The sequence below is a fragment of the Tiliqua scincoides genome, chromosome 1 (assembly GCF_035046505.1).
Source record: "Tiliqua scincoides isolate rTilSci1 chromosome 1, rTilSci1.hap2, whole genome shotgun sequence".
NCBI classification, from domain to species: domain Eukaryota; kingdom Metazoa; phylum Chordata; class Lepidosauria; order Squamata; family Scincidae; genus Tiliqua; species Tiliqua scincoides.
The window spans coordinates 107,681,337-107,699,858 of record NC_089821.1 but is presented as its reverse complement, the minus strand read 5'-3'; the positions used below and the strand labels follow the sequence as shown (position 1 = coordinate 107,699,858).

The 18,522-nt window shown below is 42.9% G+C and overlaps 2 protein-coding genes across 4 annotated transcripts in view; both read left to right on the top strand.

Annotated features, from left to right (window-relative positions):
- CHN1 (chimerin 1) overlaps window positions 1-3,267 on the top strand; it is a 118,100-nt gene extending 114,833 nt beyond the window's left edge. For all 3 annotated transcript variants that reach the window (XM_066612265.1, XM_066612266.1, XM_066612267.1), the window contains 2 exons: window positions 79-184; window positions 2,144-3,267. In XM_066612265.1, the coding sequence (XP_066468362.1) occupies window positions 79-184; window positions 2,144-2,315 (278 nt within the window). In that variant the 3' untranslated portion in view covers window positions 2,316-3,267. The remainder of the gene's footprint in view (window positions 1-78; window positions 185-2,143) is intronic.
- Window positions 3,268-16,074: 12,807 nt separating this feature from the next.
- Window positions 16,075-18,522, top strand: part of CHRNA1 (cholinergic receptor nicotinic alpha 1 subunit) — a 28,620-nt gene continuing 26,172 nt past the window's right edge. Inside the window, exon 1 of the mRNA XM_066612264.1 lies at window positions 16,075-16,189. Coding sequence (XP_066468361.1) covers window positions 16,132-16,189 — 58 coding nt within the window. The 5' untranslated portion in view covers window positions 16,075-16,131. The remainder of the gene's footprint in view (window positions 16,190-18,522) is intronic.

Below are 18,522 nucleotides of genomic sequence, written 5' to 3'. Positions count from 1 at the left end.
AATTAATTGGGAAGACCTCGGCTGTCGGACCTCATTTGCCTTTTGCTTACACTTGATGGTCATGTGTTTTCATTTCAGAAACCACAGATCCTGATGAACAGCTGGAAATACTTCATGAAGCATTGAAACTGCTGCCACCTGCACACTGTGAAACCTTACGGTATCTCATGGTACATTTAAAGAGGTATAAGATTTCATTAGTTGAGTAGCACCAAGTCAATATGCATGTGTGTACTTAACAACTTCTACATGAGAAGGATCTTAAAGCAACTGGTGATTGATGTAAGCAGGGCCAGAAGAAAGGAATCTGTTCTCATAGCCATCTTTACTGGGCAGTTAGTAGAAGGAGCCAGTTGTTTTGTGTGGTACTTCCCAGGGCCAACTTGTAGTATGTGGTGATGTCTTAGAGGTATTCATGGGTGCTATAAATGCAAGGTAAGAAATACTTTGCTGTGTAACTTAGGAAGTAACAGATCATCCTTACCATTGCGTAAACTCCCTTGACTCATGCCACTCGAGATGCAACCTAGAGTCAAGGTCAAATGAAAAAAAATAAACAACATTTAGCATTAAATGAGCAGATTAACATATGAACATATGAAAAGCGGTGTTACAGAGAACATTTATGTGAATTTGTGCTGAAGGCTTTGGTTTGGCATTAACAGTCTGGAAGACAGTTGGGTTTGGTACAGCACTTATCCTGAATATTCTTACAACCATGCCTGCAATAAGTCAGCCTTATCTGCTTCACATACCCAGCATATAAAGCAGCTTAACCTTTTTATAGGCATGCTCACTAAGATGTACTGCAGCAAAGAAACAGCTCATGGAGTCATGTTATCAAATTCAGTTAGCCAGCCAGCTCACTATATTTGAAGTCACTATAAATAGAAGTTGCAGTTTGGACAACTTCAGAACAATGCCCATCACCTAGCAATTCCTAACTGTTGTTACAGACCTCTGAAAGGATTTTGTTCCACAAAGGATATCTAGTACAGCCTCAGTTGATTTGGGGGGGGGGGGGGAGGGAGAAATACTTTAAAAAATTTTTTATAATTCATGAACTTCCTAACAATGGATATTTAGCCATTTGTGAGTACCTTAAAAGGGATTTATTTTCCATTCTAAATCAGTAATATAGGTCAGGGTTTTTTAAAATCTGTTCACAAGCTGATTTAAAAATGTGAATTTGTGTCTCTAAGAGAAGCAGTTAAAGTGTCATGAAGCAAACTATAGTGTCTTAAGGTAGTTGTTTGAATGCTGTGTCGTTAAATCAGAAGCTGTCGGAAGGGAGGTGTGCATTAATGAACCTGCATAAAGTCGTAAAGTATAAGTAGGTACTCTATCTTTAGATGGCATGCTTTGCATGGTTTTATATTACATTTTATAGTCTGGTGATCATAGAATGTGGAACATACTTTCTATATGTAGAAAGGCACATAGCTTCACTCACTTCTGGGCTTTTATCCTTCCTCTAAAGAGCCCATAAGGATGTTTTAGGGCCCAATCCTATCCAATTTTCCAGTGCCGGTGCAGCTGTGCCAATGGGGCATGCACTGCATTCTGTGATGGAGGGACAGACGCAGAGGCCTCCTCAAGGTAACGGAACACTTGCAGCCCCAAGCTAAGGGAACATTATAGTAGCACCAGTGCTGGAAAGTTGGATAGAATTGGGTCCTCAGTCTCCCAACAGCCCTCTGAGGTAAGCAACAATGACTTGTCCATGGTAATTCATAGTAAACACCTACTTATCTATGACCAGATGCTGACAAACAGCTAAATGTGTGGCCTGCTATTTTGGCACTTGTTTATGATGACAGAGCATTTCTCAAAATAAAACATTTTAAAGCACGCCATGGTGGCTTCACCACCTTATGGCTACTGTTTCTGTACAAAATTAGGCAGGGCATAATCATGATTCCCAGCATTAAACCCTGGGAATTGTTCTGTTGGAGGGCTTGCAGAATCTGTGACAGAAGCCTTACCTAGAGGCCACAGAGTTTGTTGGTGCAAGCCAACTTGTTCAAAACTGTGATTGATTTGTAGTATAGGTGTGTTTGAGTGCTCAGTTCCATGTATATGAGAAGACTAAGATAGCAACTCCCAATGACTCACATTTTAACTTTGGTCTTCCTTGTTACAGGGTTACACTTCATGAAAAGGAGAATCTCATGAATGCAGAGAATCTGGGCATTGTTTTTGGACCAACGCTTATGCGTGCACCAGAACTAGATGCAATGGCCGCCCTGAACGATATCCGTTACCAGAGACTTGTGGTGGAGATGCTTATAAAAAATGAAGATATTTTATTTTGAACTTGCTCGTGGGTGTGTGGGGGGGTGTGTTTTTAATGGACGGCAACAAAAATCCAGGGATGATGAAGGAATACTGAAGTAATTGAGCAGCTCTTGTAGCTGAATTCCTAATGTGAGATTTTAATGTATGAAAGATGCTTATTGTGTTGCATTCAGTCAACATAGGGAAAAGATTAGCATGTACTGTACTTTTCAGTACTAGCTGTCTGGGTGTTTCATTACGGTACAGGAAATTCAAGCTTATTTGCTCTGCTCCTGTGTACTCTCTTTTGTGAGGCTTCTCCAACACAACAGGAACAGCCCAGCATCTGTGTTCTGGAATAGTCTGTGATTGTGCTTTGGCTTGTTTCTCAGTGTAACTCTGTGGTGGATTTCTTTTTCTGTTTTGTAATCGGTTTCTGATATTTCAGAGGGGAAAGCAGATTGCTGTGAAACAAGGCCTCTTGCTAATTCAGTGACAGTGTTCTTTTCCTACTTCACAGGATTATTTTAAATTTTGTCAAGTTTTTTTAAATTGTGGAGTAAATTTCTTTTACCAGAAATGCATACAGTTCAGCTCCGTGTTACCTTAAGCATGTGCCTATCTCTCTTTGCCCCCACACCTCCTTTGTGAGAGGAAAAATTCCCATTGGTATCCATGGGAGTGTTACTTCCTTGCAAGGGGGCCCCAATCAGGACTGCAGCAGAGGCGAAGAAGTGCCTCTCCCTGCCATGATCCCAATTCAGACCAGGTCTGGATTGGCCATGTTGTAAGACCAAGCGCGCAGCTGCTAGCATGTGCTTAGAGTAACGCATAGTTTGGTCCATATTCTACCACTTTTAAGTAATGCCTTTTTGTATGATTCGAATTAAAGGTGGCAACACTGAATGAATGAGGATTGCTTTGTTGTTGTTTTAAATTGTCATTTTGTATTCTATTGGGCATGCATATTAATTTATTAAAGTTTTCTGTTAGAACCTTATCAAGACTGGCTACCTTTTTTTGTGTATTATCACGTTTTGGGACTTGCAGCCTGATATAATTTGTCTGTGTGGAAAGTAGTCTTGCTATGTTCAGTGAGATCTATTCTCAGATAGGTATGTACAGGTTTGGAGCCTGACAGCCTGATCCTATGTAGAGTTAAGCATGCCTGCACCCATTGATATCAGTGAGCTTTCACATACCTGACTTGATGTAGAATTGGGCTGATAAACTATTCCCTTTGGTGAATCAGCAATGGAGCAAAGCGTCCAGCATAACTGCAGGCTGTATCACCTCACCTTGCATTGGTGCAGTATGCAGTACATTGCTTAGCAATGTTCAGACCAACAACGAACAGCATATATGATGGTCTGTTGTTGGTTTACTGTTTAGCTGAAAACGCTTTACCTTTGTATTGGTGGTGTTTGTGTTGTCATTAGGAGACCCCCCCAAAGGCGGCTTCTGAGTTGTGCCAGGCCTCCATGGACCTCAGAATGGCCTTCAGAAGCCTCCGGAAGCTGTGTGCAGTTATCGGAAAGCTACTTCCAGTTTGCTTCTGGAAGTAGCTTCTGTAGGCCATTCTGAGGCCCATGGTGCAACCCAGAAGAGGCCTCAGGGGCCTCCTATTGACAACACCACCAATACAAAGATCAGTTGTTCACATAACAACAAAAGATGGGGTTTGGAAAACGTATCCTCATCTTTAAGCAATACCTACCTGTAGCGCTCAGTTAAAGTCCCTGTCTGTGCTTCCATGGCACAGGCATAGCATTGACTAACTAGGCCAAACAACCAAGGATATTCAGAGGTTGCAAAGTGAAACACAGCAAAGCTGAGTGGCTCTGCTCTGGACGCCACTTCCACCAGAGCAGCATAGTCCTCTACTGATGCTTCTGTAGTGAAAGCAGCGGCATAGGATGGAGCTGTTGATGTCGCTCTTTTTCATAAATGCACCCCACACAAAAGAGCACAGTGCAAGAATTGCTTCGGAATTACATCGCTTTTAATTGCAGAAACAATTTTTATCAAGAACATTTTTTAGTTATCTTGCATCAATGCCTTTTAAACAATTAACTTCATAAATTTATAAAAATAGTGATTTAATAATGAACTTCAAGTACATCTTCCCAATTAAATGTGCAGTTGATTGTATGTGAGTCAACCCACTTATGCACAATCAGCAACCCACACTGAAAGAATCCAAATAGTTTTGGCTTCAGTTGTTCACTGGTGACCCCCATAACTCCCTGTCCGCCCTTCAGATTGGGGGGAAATAACCTAAAGTGATGAATTATTCATGTGGTTATGTCTGGTTTAGCAAATTATGCAAATGAGTTGCTATCAGTATTTCTGCAATTCCCTTGATACAGCTGTCTTATCTCATACAGTTTTTGTAATATCCTCTAGACCAGCCATTCTCAAAGGAAGCCCTTAGGGAGTCCTGGCACACCCGAAGGGGGCCACATTGGGGGTTCAGTAATAAACTATGTTTATCTGTTCGCATTGTAGCCTTGTTTGACAGGGAGGCCCTGGAACCTGAGAAGAGCTCCTAAGGAGCCATAGCAAAAAGCAAAAAAAAGGTTGAGAATGGCTGCTGTAGACATTTACTGGCAAGCTTTGACAAAATATGCAGCCAGTTGCATACAGCTTGATTGCATATTTCAGCAATTTCCACAGAGTCCCACCTGACATTTTTTTCCCCCTCCATTTCCCACAAAGTTGTACAACTCTAAATTTTGCCTGTCCCGATTGCATGAACACTGAGTTGCTGCGCTGTGTTTGATATCCGGTCCTATCTATCTACTTTTATACAGTCTAATCCAGGCGAACAAAAGATTCTCCTTGACTATAAGTAGTTCATATTCTTGGAGCTCTCTGACTCCATCCATTAAGAGGCAGCCCTTCCTGAAGAAGAGGTGGACAAGGCTTGGTCTAAAACAGTGGCTCTCAAACTTTTAGGGAGCGTTTCTCCCTAAGTAAGTATTTGCAAGGGCAGCATTGCTATTCCCAGGATTGCATCACTAAGGGAGGCAAGGGGGATACTTTACTTCCTGTGGACAGAATCAAGGAGCAGGAGGTGTGGGGAACCCTGTGTAGGTTCCCCGCATGTAAGAATGTTGAGAAACAGCACACGCAGACCACTTCCAGTTTGCAAAAGGTGGTTTTCCCTCACTGTTTCTCAATATTCTAACACTTGGGAAGCTCTGTAGAGGGCTGCGCAGGACTCCCCACACCTCCTACTCCTGGCTTCTGCCCACGTAAAGTAAAAGCACCCTCCTTGTCCCCCTTAGCGATGCCACCTTCAGGATCGCATTGCTGCCTCCCCCTTCCCCACCCCTTAAAGGGACAAGGTCGCAACCCACCAGGTTGAGAACCGCTGGTCTAGAAAGAAAGTCATTTCAACCTTTTTGTTTCCTTTTTTTCAAGTGCCAGATTGGAAGTGCTGTTTTTGCAAGGACTGCCTTGCAAGTTGCTACCATCAGAGTTGGCTGCTACATGCAGATGTCGGCACCTTGCCCAATAGTTATCCCTATAGGGCAGGGGTGTCCACAGTTTTTGGCAGGAGGGCTGCATTATCTCTCTGACACTATGTCGGGGGCCGGGGGGGGAAAGGAATTAATTTACATTTAAAATTTGAATAAATTTGCATAAGTTTACATAAATGAATATATTAAAGATGAACTTATATGAATGAATTAAGGTCTTACAATAGCTCAAGGCCTATAAAAAGCCTTGCACAAAACAAGGCTGGCCTTTCCTTTGCTGCCGCTACTGCATCACAGATGTGAAACAGCAAGCAGTAGAGGGAGCCCTCATCCCACAGCTCACACAAGAGGTCAAACAGTCACCCTCATGCTGAGAGCAGTTGCATCGGGCCAGTGTGTGCTCCAACAAACCTCCAGAGGGCCAGAGGCTCATTGGAGACTGGGGGCTCCCTGAGGGCTGCATTGAGAGGCCTTGAGGGCTGCAAGTGGCCCCAGGGCCGGGGTTTAGGCACCCCTGCTTTAGGGTGAAACTGGCTGCTCTGGCAGCTGCTGCTACTTCCTGATCTTTCCTCCACATTGCACTCTCCACACTGCACCCTTGCTCAGTCTGTGCCTGAACTGAGCTGCTGTCCCGTGTTGCACCTTGCTACTAGTGCACTGCCATTCTCATGGGTTCCACTTCGGAGGAGTCAGGCCAGGTGGGGCTGAGTCATGCTGCCCCTCTAGCAACAGAGCCAAGTGTCGCTTACCATACTCTAAAGCAGTGGTTTTCAAACTGAGGCATCATGACACCCCAGCCTATAGGCCCTGGCCTCTGCACCCTTAAGGGGTGGGGGCAGGGAAGAGGCCGCTAAAGGGGCTACAGGGGCTTGACTAGACTTACCAGAGCCTCCTGCAGCCTCCAGGGGGTGCAGGGAGCCCTGTGTGAGTGTCTGCAGGGCTCCCCAGGCTTTGAAAAGTGAAAGTGGAGCGATCTCCACTGAGAGAACCACTGCTCTGAAGTATCACCAGTGGTACTTGTACCTCTGGTTTGCTAGTTTTCCATGTTTATATAGGATCTTTCTTGCCACACAAGGCGTTTTATAATTTATACCACTAAAGCAATGGTTCCAAATCTTGCGGACCACTGAGGCAATAATTGGAATTGTCATGGACCACATGCAACTGTGAATGGTGTGGTCTCCACCCTCTCTAGTAGTCCCTCTCCCAAGCACTCCCCCATGGACTATTAAAAAGAATGGAGAATGGACCACCCACAGCCACAGTTGACATTTCAGTGGTTGTGGGTAGTCTGTTCTTTGCCCTCTTTGGTGGTCCATAGGAGACTGCTTGCTTGGCAAAATACTGGAAGTGATCAAAGGTGAATTTTTTCCCCAAGACCTCATGGACTACTTCTCAGGGTCTCACGGACCATCTGTAGTCCACAGACTACAGGTTGGGAACCAGTGTACTAAAGCAATAACCAAAAAACAAAAGTTACGAAAGATGAAAACTGAAATGCCTCTGATCAGTGCTGCTTTCCGTAAGACATTATGGTCCTGGCCTGGGCATCTCTTCCTTCTGCCTTCCTTTTGAAGCACACAGATGTTTAACCAAATTTGACCACCCCGACATGTGGTTTTCACTAAGAAAAGACCAAAGGTGAAATTTGTCAATACCTCATTTTGTACTATCCCTTGCTAAAAATTATCCAGGGAAGGTATATTGCAGATGAAGTCAACACTACGTCTACAGAAGGGACAGTAGATCAGGCAGCACAGCTCCCTAACCCTTCCAAATTGTTGATTCAGGCATTATAGATGGTAAATGGTGCATTGTAAATTAGGACCAATTAGGATAATTAGATCCTTTATTCTAGCTAGACTTTTCCAATTAGGAATTAGACCTATCAGTAGGACTGAGTGTTTAAACAGATTGGTGGTTTCAGTTGGGACTGCCTTATTTCTTTTTAAGAGCAGCTGTTAGAATTAATGATACTTCCTCAACAACATTGGCAGCTGTTCAGAGATGCTTGTCCGAACTGTGTAGCAACTTTGACTGTCAAGAACTCCAACTAGCAGATCAAACCGTTTTTGTTTTGCCTCATCTTGGGAATTGAATTTTTCCTCCCATGGGATCATTGCAGGAGGCCTTGTTCTTGTGCATGAAAGGACTGAGCTAGCTGCTAGATGATTCCATGTTCAGTGAGAGAACTGTGGTGAGAGAACCGCCTACAGGCTTCATGGGTTACCCTGTCAAACAAACATTTGAGAAATCCACCCACGGTCACGGAAAACTTTCAAACCCAGCAGTGCTAAAGTTCTGCTAAAGTTTTGCTGGCTGGTTTCAGTGAAGTGAGGGAGAGGGGTAATTTTCATCACTTTCTTGGGGGAAAACAGTTTCCCCTGTGCAGAGTGTATAGTACATTTTCACCCATTTTACAACTTGCTAACAAGTGGTTCGTCTATGTAGCCTTTCTTTCAATAATTGCAATGCTCTGTTATAACAGGGAAAGCACTGCTCTAATTCTACCCCTTTTTCCCTTGATAGCAAATAATGACTGTAAATGGAAAAGTCATCAAGTATGGTGAAATCCCTGAATTATGTTTAGTATGACATAATTGTGGATTAATGTACTGCAAACTCCTAATAATTAGAGCTGTACGGCATTTTTTCAAGCAATGCATAGTCACCCAAATATTGCATGGGGACATTTTTTCCAAAACTGTAGTGAACTCTGAAGAGTCATTGGTTTTTATGTATGGTTGGTTTTACATGCTTCATTAGATTATTCAGAATTATTTTCTTGCCTTTTAAATAGAAAGGCCTATTAAAACTGCTCCATTGCACTATTTAACATTAAAAACCTGTCAAAGCATATTAAATTTATACTGGTTTGCAATTTGGCAGTGTTTAAAATTTTGCCGTTAGCCTTCATTCAGGCAACAGCACCTGATATTCAGATTTCATCTTGGATTATTCACAGCAGAGATGGAATGAAGGGATCAGCCTAAGCAGGAAAATTATATTTAATTATTTACATATTTAATATTTAACTAACTAATATTAGTTAAATAATATTAATATTAAATAATACCTAACTAATTAAGTAATATTTAATTATAATGTACCCAAAGGACTTTCGAAAAATGCATTTTATCACACACTAATGAAATTGTACCACGTTAAAAATAAAAACCACACGGCTAAAAAAGACACATAATGCTGGAAAGGGGGTCAAATTCAGCCATTGTGACACCAACTTCCACTGGTCCCCACAACCACAAGCATAATAATGGAGAAAGCAACTACAACTTTTAATTGAACAGAATCATTTTGCCCTTTTGATTGACCCTATCAGCTGAATCCATATTTCATATAAGCTATGGTCAAATCAAAAAGAAGTTCCTGAACTCTGCTTTGGTTTGGGGGAAGGAAAGGAGACTTGCTGCCAATAACTGCACAACAGGTTTCAGGAAATACAGGCTGAGCAGGCCCTTTGTGTCTCTAAATGGCACGTTCACACAACTTGCCTCTAAACTAAATACTCTTTGCTGATGACAAGGGAGAGCAATCTTGGCATGTTTGGAACTGACAAAGGTTTTCCTCTCCTTCAAAAAAGACTCTTTAGGAAGGAATATTGCACAATAACCATAGCCCTATGCAGGCACAACTTTTAGTGTGTAGAACAGGGGTAAGCAACCTACTGTCCACAGGAAGAAATCATCCAGCCCAGAGATCTATCTGCCCAGCCCACAATGGTCCTAAAAAGAATTCTCGTTTGTAATTCTATCTCTGTAAGGCTTACAGGCTTACCAAGGGCAGAAGCTTCCTTTGAGCATTGTTTTTCCACTGGGCATGTGTCTCTCTGGGCCATGTCTATCTCTTTTCCTAGCTCTGTGGGCTAATCGGGAGGTTAGCACATGTATATCAAACACACATTCACTTTAACTATTGATGGACCCAGTGTCTGGCCCCTATGTAGAGGAATGTTGCCAACTCTGGTATAGAAGAAAACATCGGAAGGCTGAGGGTATGCCAGGAAGCCCTGCTCCTGTGCTGCTGCATGTCCACCAATATGCATCTTGATCATAAGTATCATTCAAGGGATGAACCAGTACAAGTTTTGGCAAGCAATAGGTCCCTAGAGAGGGAAAATAGGTGCCAGCCTTGCACGTCTCATAGTCTTTTCCAAGTCTTCTCACTTATGACTCAGATCCCTGAATTTGCCTATAGCAGACAACAACTGTTACCCTGCACATGCCCAATCTCGTCTGATCTTGGAAGCTAAGCAGGGTCAGGCCTGGTTAGTACTTGGATGGGGGAATACTGGGTGCTATAGGCTTATACCATAGTCTTTCGAGACTGAAGGTTGCCAACCAGTGGTGCTCACACATTTAGCACTGAGACCCACTTTTTAGAATGAGAATCTTGTCAGGACCCACCGGAAGTGATGTCATGACCGGAAGCAACATCATCAAGCAGGAAAAATTTTAACAATCCTAGGCTGCAATCCTACCTACACTTACCCAGGAGTCAGTGGCATCACTAGGATTCGTGTCACCCGGTGCAGGAGGCCTGCGCGTCACCCCATGCAGTGGGCGGGGCAACGCCCCAGGTGGTGGGCGTGGTGATGTACCATTGCCCTGCCCCCACTGGTTTTTTGGCTGTACCTTTTGTTATAACACAGATATTTCAATGTGGATTGTTTCATTGCATTCTGCATGAAATTACGCGTTGATTGATATATAACATGATGGTATTATTCCTCCAAACTCTGATTTTAGTGATTTTGAAAACTTGTAGAGTCTCTCACACACACACCCCTGTGTCAACTTACTAACACCTTATTGCAGCAGTTCTCAAACTTTTAGAAATGAGACTCACTTTTTAGAATGACAGTCTGTCCAGGACCCATTGGAAGTGATGTCATGGCCAGAAGTGACTTCATCAAGCAAATTAAAATAAATAATTATAAATAATTAAATTTAAAAAAAGAAATAATTACATAAGGGGGAGGCAGTCCTGTTCCACCAAGTGCATCTACTCTGAAGTAAGTCCTATTGTGGTCAATGGGGCTTATTCTCAGGAAATTGTGGGTAGGATTGCAGCCTGTGAGCCTAATCCTATGCATGTCTACTCTGAAGTAAGTCCCATAGTGATCAATGGGGCTTACTCACAGGAAAGTGTGGGTAGGATTGCAGCCTGTGAGCCCAATCCTATGCATGTCTACTCAGAAGTAAGTCCCACAGTGGTCAATGGAGCTTACTCTGTAGTCTGCCTGCAATAACAACCCCCCAAAAAGAATCAGTGAGATTTCCAGCCCTCCCCAGTGCCCAGTTTAAAGTTCTTCTATTTCAGGCATATCAAGATAAAGACCCACCTGGCTTTACAAGTGCAAAATAGAAAACTTCCCCTGACCAATTCAAGCCACTTTTTGTCCTTTTAAGTCGGGGGGGGGGGAGGCTGCCTTCTGGAGCATTTGTTGCACTCCAGCTCCATGGATCAGGACCATTCCAGTGTCCTCACATTCCCCTTTGCGTGGCCTGAACACCAGCCAAGGCACGTCTGCCTACTCATGAGTAAACGCAACATAAGGCTGCTTCACTTTCCATAGGGCTCCATGGACTCGCAGCTGGGAGGGGGGACCTCCTTCTCTGTGTTTTGGGGGGGCTGCATTCATTGGATCAGGACCATTCTGATGTCCTTGGAGCCTCTCAGCCTGCCTCGACTAATGCAAGTCCGCCTGCTTGCGAGTAAACGCGACCATGTGGCTTCATTTCAGGCTCAGACTTGCAGTTGGGAGGGGGAGATTCTTGGGTGTTTTGGGGGGGCTACATTCATTGGATCGGGTCCATTCACATGTTGTTGGATTCCTCTCAGCCTGCCCTTTCCAACGGACTATGGCAAGTACACCTATTTGCGAGTAAATGCGAGCTACGGCTCACTTTCACTTTCCATAGGGCTCCATGCATTTTTCCTTCTGGTTTTTTGGCCGTAACTTTTGAACAAAAGGAGCGATTTCAAGTTTGTCTTTTGCACTGCACTCCATTGGCAATTCCGTATCCAATGGTGTATGGCATGATGCTGTAGCTCCTAACCCCATGATGTTAGCGCATCCTCCCCCCAGGGCACGTCACCCCCCCAGCGCGTCACCCGGTGCGGCCCGCACTCCCCGCACCCCCTTAGCAACATCAGTGCCAGGAGTAAGCCCCATTAACTATCACATTAAAAGCATATACATAGTAGCCTGTTAAAAGTACAGATCTCCCCAAATGCAGTCACATACATGGTAGCATCAAGTCTAATATATTAAAAATAAAATATTAAAATGAATGGGGACCCACCTCAAATTGGCTCGCAACCCACCTAGTGGGTCCCGACCCACAGTTTGAGAAACACTGGCCTGCAGCAACAGTACTAGAGTTGTGTAGGGGGGAGGGGGCTTTCATCAATCTCCTGTGACATTTTTAGTAATTAAGTCAAGTTAAGCCCTACAGCAGTCAGAGGCCTGTACTTGTTCCAGAAACAAAACAGCATTCAGTTACTTTCTCTGGTTTGGTGTTGGCAGCATCTTTAATTTTGGTTCTTTAATAGGCAGTCTGCAAGCACTCACTCATGTTCTGAGACATGATTTGAAAGTTTTTTCCCAAATTTTGCCCATTTCCACTGAGGGGACAAAGGATCACTATGATTTTTGGTAAGCTCTAGGCCCCTCAAGATGGAAAATAGGTGATAGTCTTGTCAGAGTTGTCACCACATGTTCAGCCATAGCCCTGGATTTGCCAAAACCTAAGAACTTCACACTTCAGAATAAGGTACTATCTGTCTCCTATCAAATTATGTTCTAATCTGGGGGGTGTCAAACTCATTTCATACAGAAGGCCAAATAGCATTCATGGTGCCTGCTGAGGGCCAGAAGTGATGTCATTAGGCAGGAAGTGATGTCATTAAGCAGGTCATGACCAAAGATAAGCACTTTTTCTCAGGAATCCATTAGCTGCAAATGAAAGAAGATAAAATACACAGATCTTGATCATATTTCAAGATATGGGAGAGACCATTTTTCATGTTGGCTGCCCTTTCAGTAGTTAACACCTCAGTACAGTTTAGCAGCTGAAAACCTGAAGGCAGGATAAAAAGCTTCCACGAGCCATATCCAGCCCCTGGGCCTTACGTTTGACATGCCTAGTCTAATCCTTCTGCCTTATTTTCATAGTCAGAAAGTCTGTGTCTATCAGTACACCCAAGGACACTTGCCAAGCCAATATCTTTGGGCAGTGTGGAGATCTTTGAACAGGTCCTGGTCTACAAATTCAGCACAGGCTGTGATGTCAATTGTCCTTCCATCCAATTCATTGCTACCCTTCCCCATCATCTGCTTTCCTTCAATCCTACCTTGTCTCTGTTGGGTGTAAGAATCTTTTTCCAGACAATGAAAAAACAGTGATAGCCTTGAGAACGGAGGGTTATACAAGACTTCCATCACTAGGCAACTGGAGCTTGCTTCTTTGTCTACCCACAGTAGAAAAGGGGCATTAGAAGGTTCTCAAACTCTAATTCAAACTTTGTATTTGAATATCCTGACTTGGGACCCAATCCTATCCAACTTTCGTATGCTGATGCAGCTGCGCCAATGTGCTACATCCTGGAGTGGGGGTGCAGTCATGGAGGCATCCTCAAGGTACGGAAACATATATTCCGTTACCTCAGGGCTGCACTGTGGCTGCATCAGTGCTGGCAAGTTGGTTAAGGTTGGGCCCTGAGCCAATAAAGATTTTAGGAGATTGATATAGCGTCCCATCCTGTCCACACATCTTTGTAGACTTTTCACTACTTCTTACACTGCAGACTTCTCACTATCCATGGCAAATCCATGGACAAAGCTGAAAATGTGGTGCAGGCTGAGCATTATGCAAGAGTTTTGCTTATTTTATGTTTGTTTTTTTTAAGCTTTTGAGAACCAGAGTTTGCCAACATCAAAATGAGCTTGGAAATGGAGTGTAAGAAGACAACTTTCAAATCAGTAAAAGTGAGTGCTTGCAAACCATGTATTCAGATGAAGTGAATTAAAGATGCTGCCAATGTCCAACTAGAGGAGGTATCAGAGTGCTGTGGATGTTGGGATCAAGAGCAGGCATCTGACTGCCTTAGGGCTTAATCTGAATGTTCTGGCTTAACAACAGGGTGTTTTATAGAAGATCAGTACATGGTCTCATTAGCACAATACAATAATAGAATTCTTGCTATGGCCATCATTTTTCTGTACTCGTTGGTTGGGGATAGTAGCTGGCTAGCTGTTGCTCAAGACAGAATGCTGAAATAAGGGGGCTTTGGGTCCAGTCCCCCCCAGCACTCATGCCTACCTGTTGAGTGGTGGAAAAAGAGCATCTAACTTTGTGGTTTGCTTAACTAGGAAGGACCCAATGAATCATTTACATCTTCTGAACAGCTGAATTCCTTTATATTGTGAGCTGGCTATTGAATGTTGGGGAAGAACATTGTACTTGTAAGACAGGGGGGAAAATCCCATTGTGAACCTAGCAATTTGTGGTGATACAACTTTTTTGCATGGTTTTGGTTGCTTGTAATTACTGCCTAGGCAAGACTGGTCACAGCTAGAAAGCTTATGTAATGTGAGGGAATGAATGACAGGAAGCCCACTGCCACTCAAAGTGGTTACAAAGCAAGCTCTGTAAAAAGTGAATACATCATACATTCGGCAACCCACTTTAGCAGCGGGGATGAAGCAAATTACAGGAAAGGCAGATGTGATTGCCCGAACTCACTCTGCTTCCAGTGCCCAACGTTGTTGTATGATGCGTGACGTGGCCCTCTTGACTCTGAATTTAGCAAATCTCGCTGCTTGTCTTTAGAATATACTCTTTTAGGATTTTCAGTTTCCTGGAGTCCTTTGCTTGTTACAATCGCGGAGGACAAAGGATTATTGTATTAGGAAAAAGACATTTGGCAAATATCTATTTTGCAAATACTGTAGATATTTCTTTTTCTAAACGTGAAATCAGTGGTATGTTTCCTGTTCTTCTAGATCTCATGCAGGGGTGTCAAACTCATTTCATACAGAGGGCCGAAGTTAGCATTCAGGACACCTGCTGAGGGCCGGAAATGAAGTCATTAACCAGAAAGTGACATCATTAAGCAGCTGATGGCCAGAAATCAGCACTTTGTTCTCATTAACTGCAAATGACAGAAGAGAAAATATGCAAATCTGGATTATATTTCAAGATATGGGAGAGCCCAATTTTCATGTGGGCTGCTGTTTCAGCAGTAACACCTCAGCACTGCTCAGCAGCTGAGAGCCTGAGGGCTGGATAAAAAGCTTCTGGGGGCCACATCAGGCCCCCAGGCCTTAAGTTTGACACCCCTGATCTAATGCATGCTCTGCGCCTCTGTTTCTAATACTTCACAACCATTAAATATACTGGCAATGCAACCAAAATAGTCCAAGGCAGTTTCTCTCAGAAGAAAATTAATTGCAATAATGGTTTAGAATCAGAATCATCACTATTGCACCAATGAAGAGTTGAACTCTGTAGTGCTGTTTGTTCTTTGTTATATATTCTTTTCTCCTAACATGGTTTGTATCACCAGAGAGCATTTTGAATTGTGGTGGTTGTGGTTTCTTTTTCCCCCCTACTATACTTGTTCTGTATCAATGAGTTTCTTCCTTAATTTTCCTCTTCCCCTGTTTGACATCAGATATATTGCGCTTCATACATTACACAACCCACACATTATTTTCCTAGTCTCTAGAAAGATTGTAGTTCACGTTCTTAGAACTCTATGTTCCTGGTTGCTCCAATGTAGCTTCCAGAAAAGGGAAGCATTTGTCAAAATTGCTTAAGTATTTAGAAGACAGTGGCTGCAAGCCTAACCACACTTTCCCAAGAGTAAGCCCCTTTGAACAAAATAGGACTTACTTCCGAGTAGACCTGGTTAGGATTGTGCCCAGTGTATCTCCAGGCGTGGCTATCTGCCTACTTTGTGCTATTCCAGCCTTAACAAGTGTTCAGCATGTTTGGTGGAAAAAAGTCAGGCTGACTAGAATCAGGAGCTCTCCTTTAGCCAAAGCGAATGTTGTTAGGACAGGGGCACCAGTGACATCTTGTCCTTTTAAAGAGACAACTCACTCTGGAATGCGTAACTTAGACAAAAAGAATTCCAAGTGTAAGCCAGAGAGACTTGGGCATGTCAAAAATAGACTGTTCCCATTTCCTAACTGGTGCACTGGATCTCAGCTGCCGTCCCCATCAGCAGGTGGAGTGAAACAATACCCCGGTGGTCACATTTCCCAAGCACCCTAGCTAGGAACAGCAAAGCTGCTGTCAGTGACAAATCCTGGGCTCTTTGGAAGTGCCAGTGTTTATACATGAGAGGAACAGGGATGGATGTCCGCTGCCTACCACTTTTCCTGCTCCTTGGACCAGGTAAGCCATTTCGCCCACTGGCAACACCATCATTGGCACTGGGGTTGTCTTATTTGTTGTTTCACAGAGCAGCAGCTTTTGTAGATGGAGTATACATTTGCAAAGACAAGATGTGCCCTATAGCTTTACCAATGTTCGGCTGAATGTCAGATACTTATTGTATAGACACTTGCTTTGCTAACTGTCCCCAGAACAAGAATGATACAGAAGCATGCCTGTTAAAATGAAGAGCAGTACAAATTAACTAAATGCAAAATGTGCAGGGATTTTGAGAATGCCGTTTCTTATCTCTCATACATTTTTATTTTTAAATGAAGAATTCAGATGTTTTTAAAAAACTGTGGGGATTTGAAAGTACAGTTTTAAAGTATAATAGAACATGGTGAATATTTTCATTTATTTGCATAGAACGCTGATAAGGAAGCAGAACTGATTGACAGCTACATGTGTTACGGAAGGACCTATTAATAATTCCAATTAAACTGCTCTTAATTAAGAGATCAAGGCTATTTTGCCATTTTCATTCTCTTTTCACCACATTAAAATGCAGATGTAAATGCATTCCCAGGCTAAACAGCACAGCGCAGAATTGTAAGGAAGGTTTTTTTAAGTGAATTCCTAAAAGCCAATATAACTTGACCTGGATATGAGTACAGGGTCATAACAAACCCTCTGAAATGTGACACTTTTCCGGTCTGCAGAAGAAACAGGAGATGTTTTTCTGGGAGAGAGTCATGCACATCCTTTCAGAGCAGCCATGGTGGTCATGAATATGATCCCCTGTTTAGAGAAAAGCATTTTAAATAGCTCAACTACTTAAGAATGATGACAGTTGCACTTCCAGTTTATGCAAGAGACTTAGAACATAGAACATCCACAGCACTATCTTATGCATGTATACATAGAAATAAGACCTACTGAGTTCACTGAGTCTTGCTTCCAAATAATTCTACATACATAGGAGTGCAAGCTCAGAGAATTCAAGTTCCACCGAAGGTTATGTAACAGCTTTAGGCTGTATCCCAAGAAAGTCATGACCAAGCACCACTGAAATAAATGAAAATTCATTGGGATTTGCAGAAGTGCCATTAATTTCAGTGGGATTTGCAACCCAATCTTATCCAGGGTTCATGGTGGCAGATCTTGCAATCCACTGCCATAAGCCCTTGACCAGCAGTGAGAGATTAAGCTGTGCATGTGTTGGGAAAAAGAGGACATTTATTACACAAGTAAGAAATCAGGATGATAAAAAAAAAAGATCACCCTGCAGTTTGATCAGGAAGCACCGGCAGATGTTTTTGTATCTGAAGTGGGAAATCCAAATAAAATTACGCTACTAAAGCTCACTTCTGATAGACAGTGGGGCAAAGCCAGGGTCAACAGGTGACTTTCCAGCAGCCACTTGTCTTGACCATAAAGTAACTACTCAGCATGGAGACATAAATACGACGTAGTTAAATGCTAAATAAATGCTAAATGCAAAGTAGCATGCTACTTTGTCCTACAAGTAATTTTTCTTTCTGAATGATTCCTTTGTTTATCTTCAATTTTTCCACTACATTCTTGATTTTTATCTTGCATCATGCATATAATGCATAAAATAAGACGTGAGCTCTCAGTGTGGAAGGTCACTTCCAAATTGGCCTTTTTAGCCACGCTAGACACTTTTCCAGAACCACCATTCAGAGAGCAATACCATAGTCTTCCAAGACTGAGGGATGCCAACGCACAAAGACATGAGCTGCCCTTGGGGTGTTATGAGAAAATCCCCCTCCCCATTTTATTGTATTACTGGTTATGCTACTTGACATCCAGAAACATTTTACAGACCTTCATATATGGATGCCAGCATGCAAAATGAACTATTCTCCCAGAAAACACTGGCCTACAGGCCTCATTTCCACTTTGGTCAAGCTCAGAGTTGATGATTTGTATTCCCTCTTCTCCCCTCACAATCAAACATCCTGGAAGGAAACAGATAATCCTACGTTGTATCTCTAGCTGAATGAAACTCAGTAATCCTGTCAGACATTTTCCATTGTATCTACAGTTTGTGTTTGCTTTTCTGACCGCAACTCCTGTAACTTCTGTATTTTGTACCAAAACATTGGATTGTACCTGTATTTTGCATTAACTTAGGTAAACCTCAGACATCCCTGGCACCAAAGGGCTAATCTCCATTTTAGCTGACACTGCTAGCCCTGTTTACCTGCAGCCTGTTTGATTAAGAGGAATTCCCTTCATTCATACCCAAGTTACCTATTGATACATTAAAAGCAAGCACCTCAAGTTACACATTTATCCCCCAACATTCTGGTTACACATAATCAACT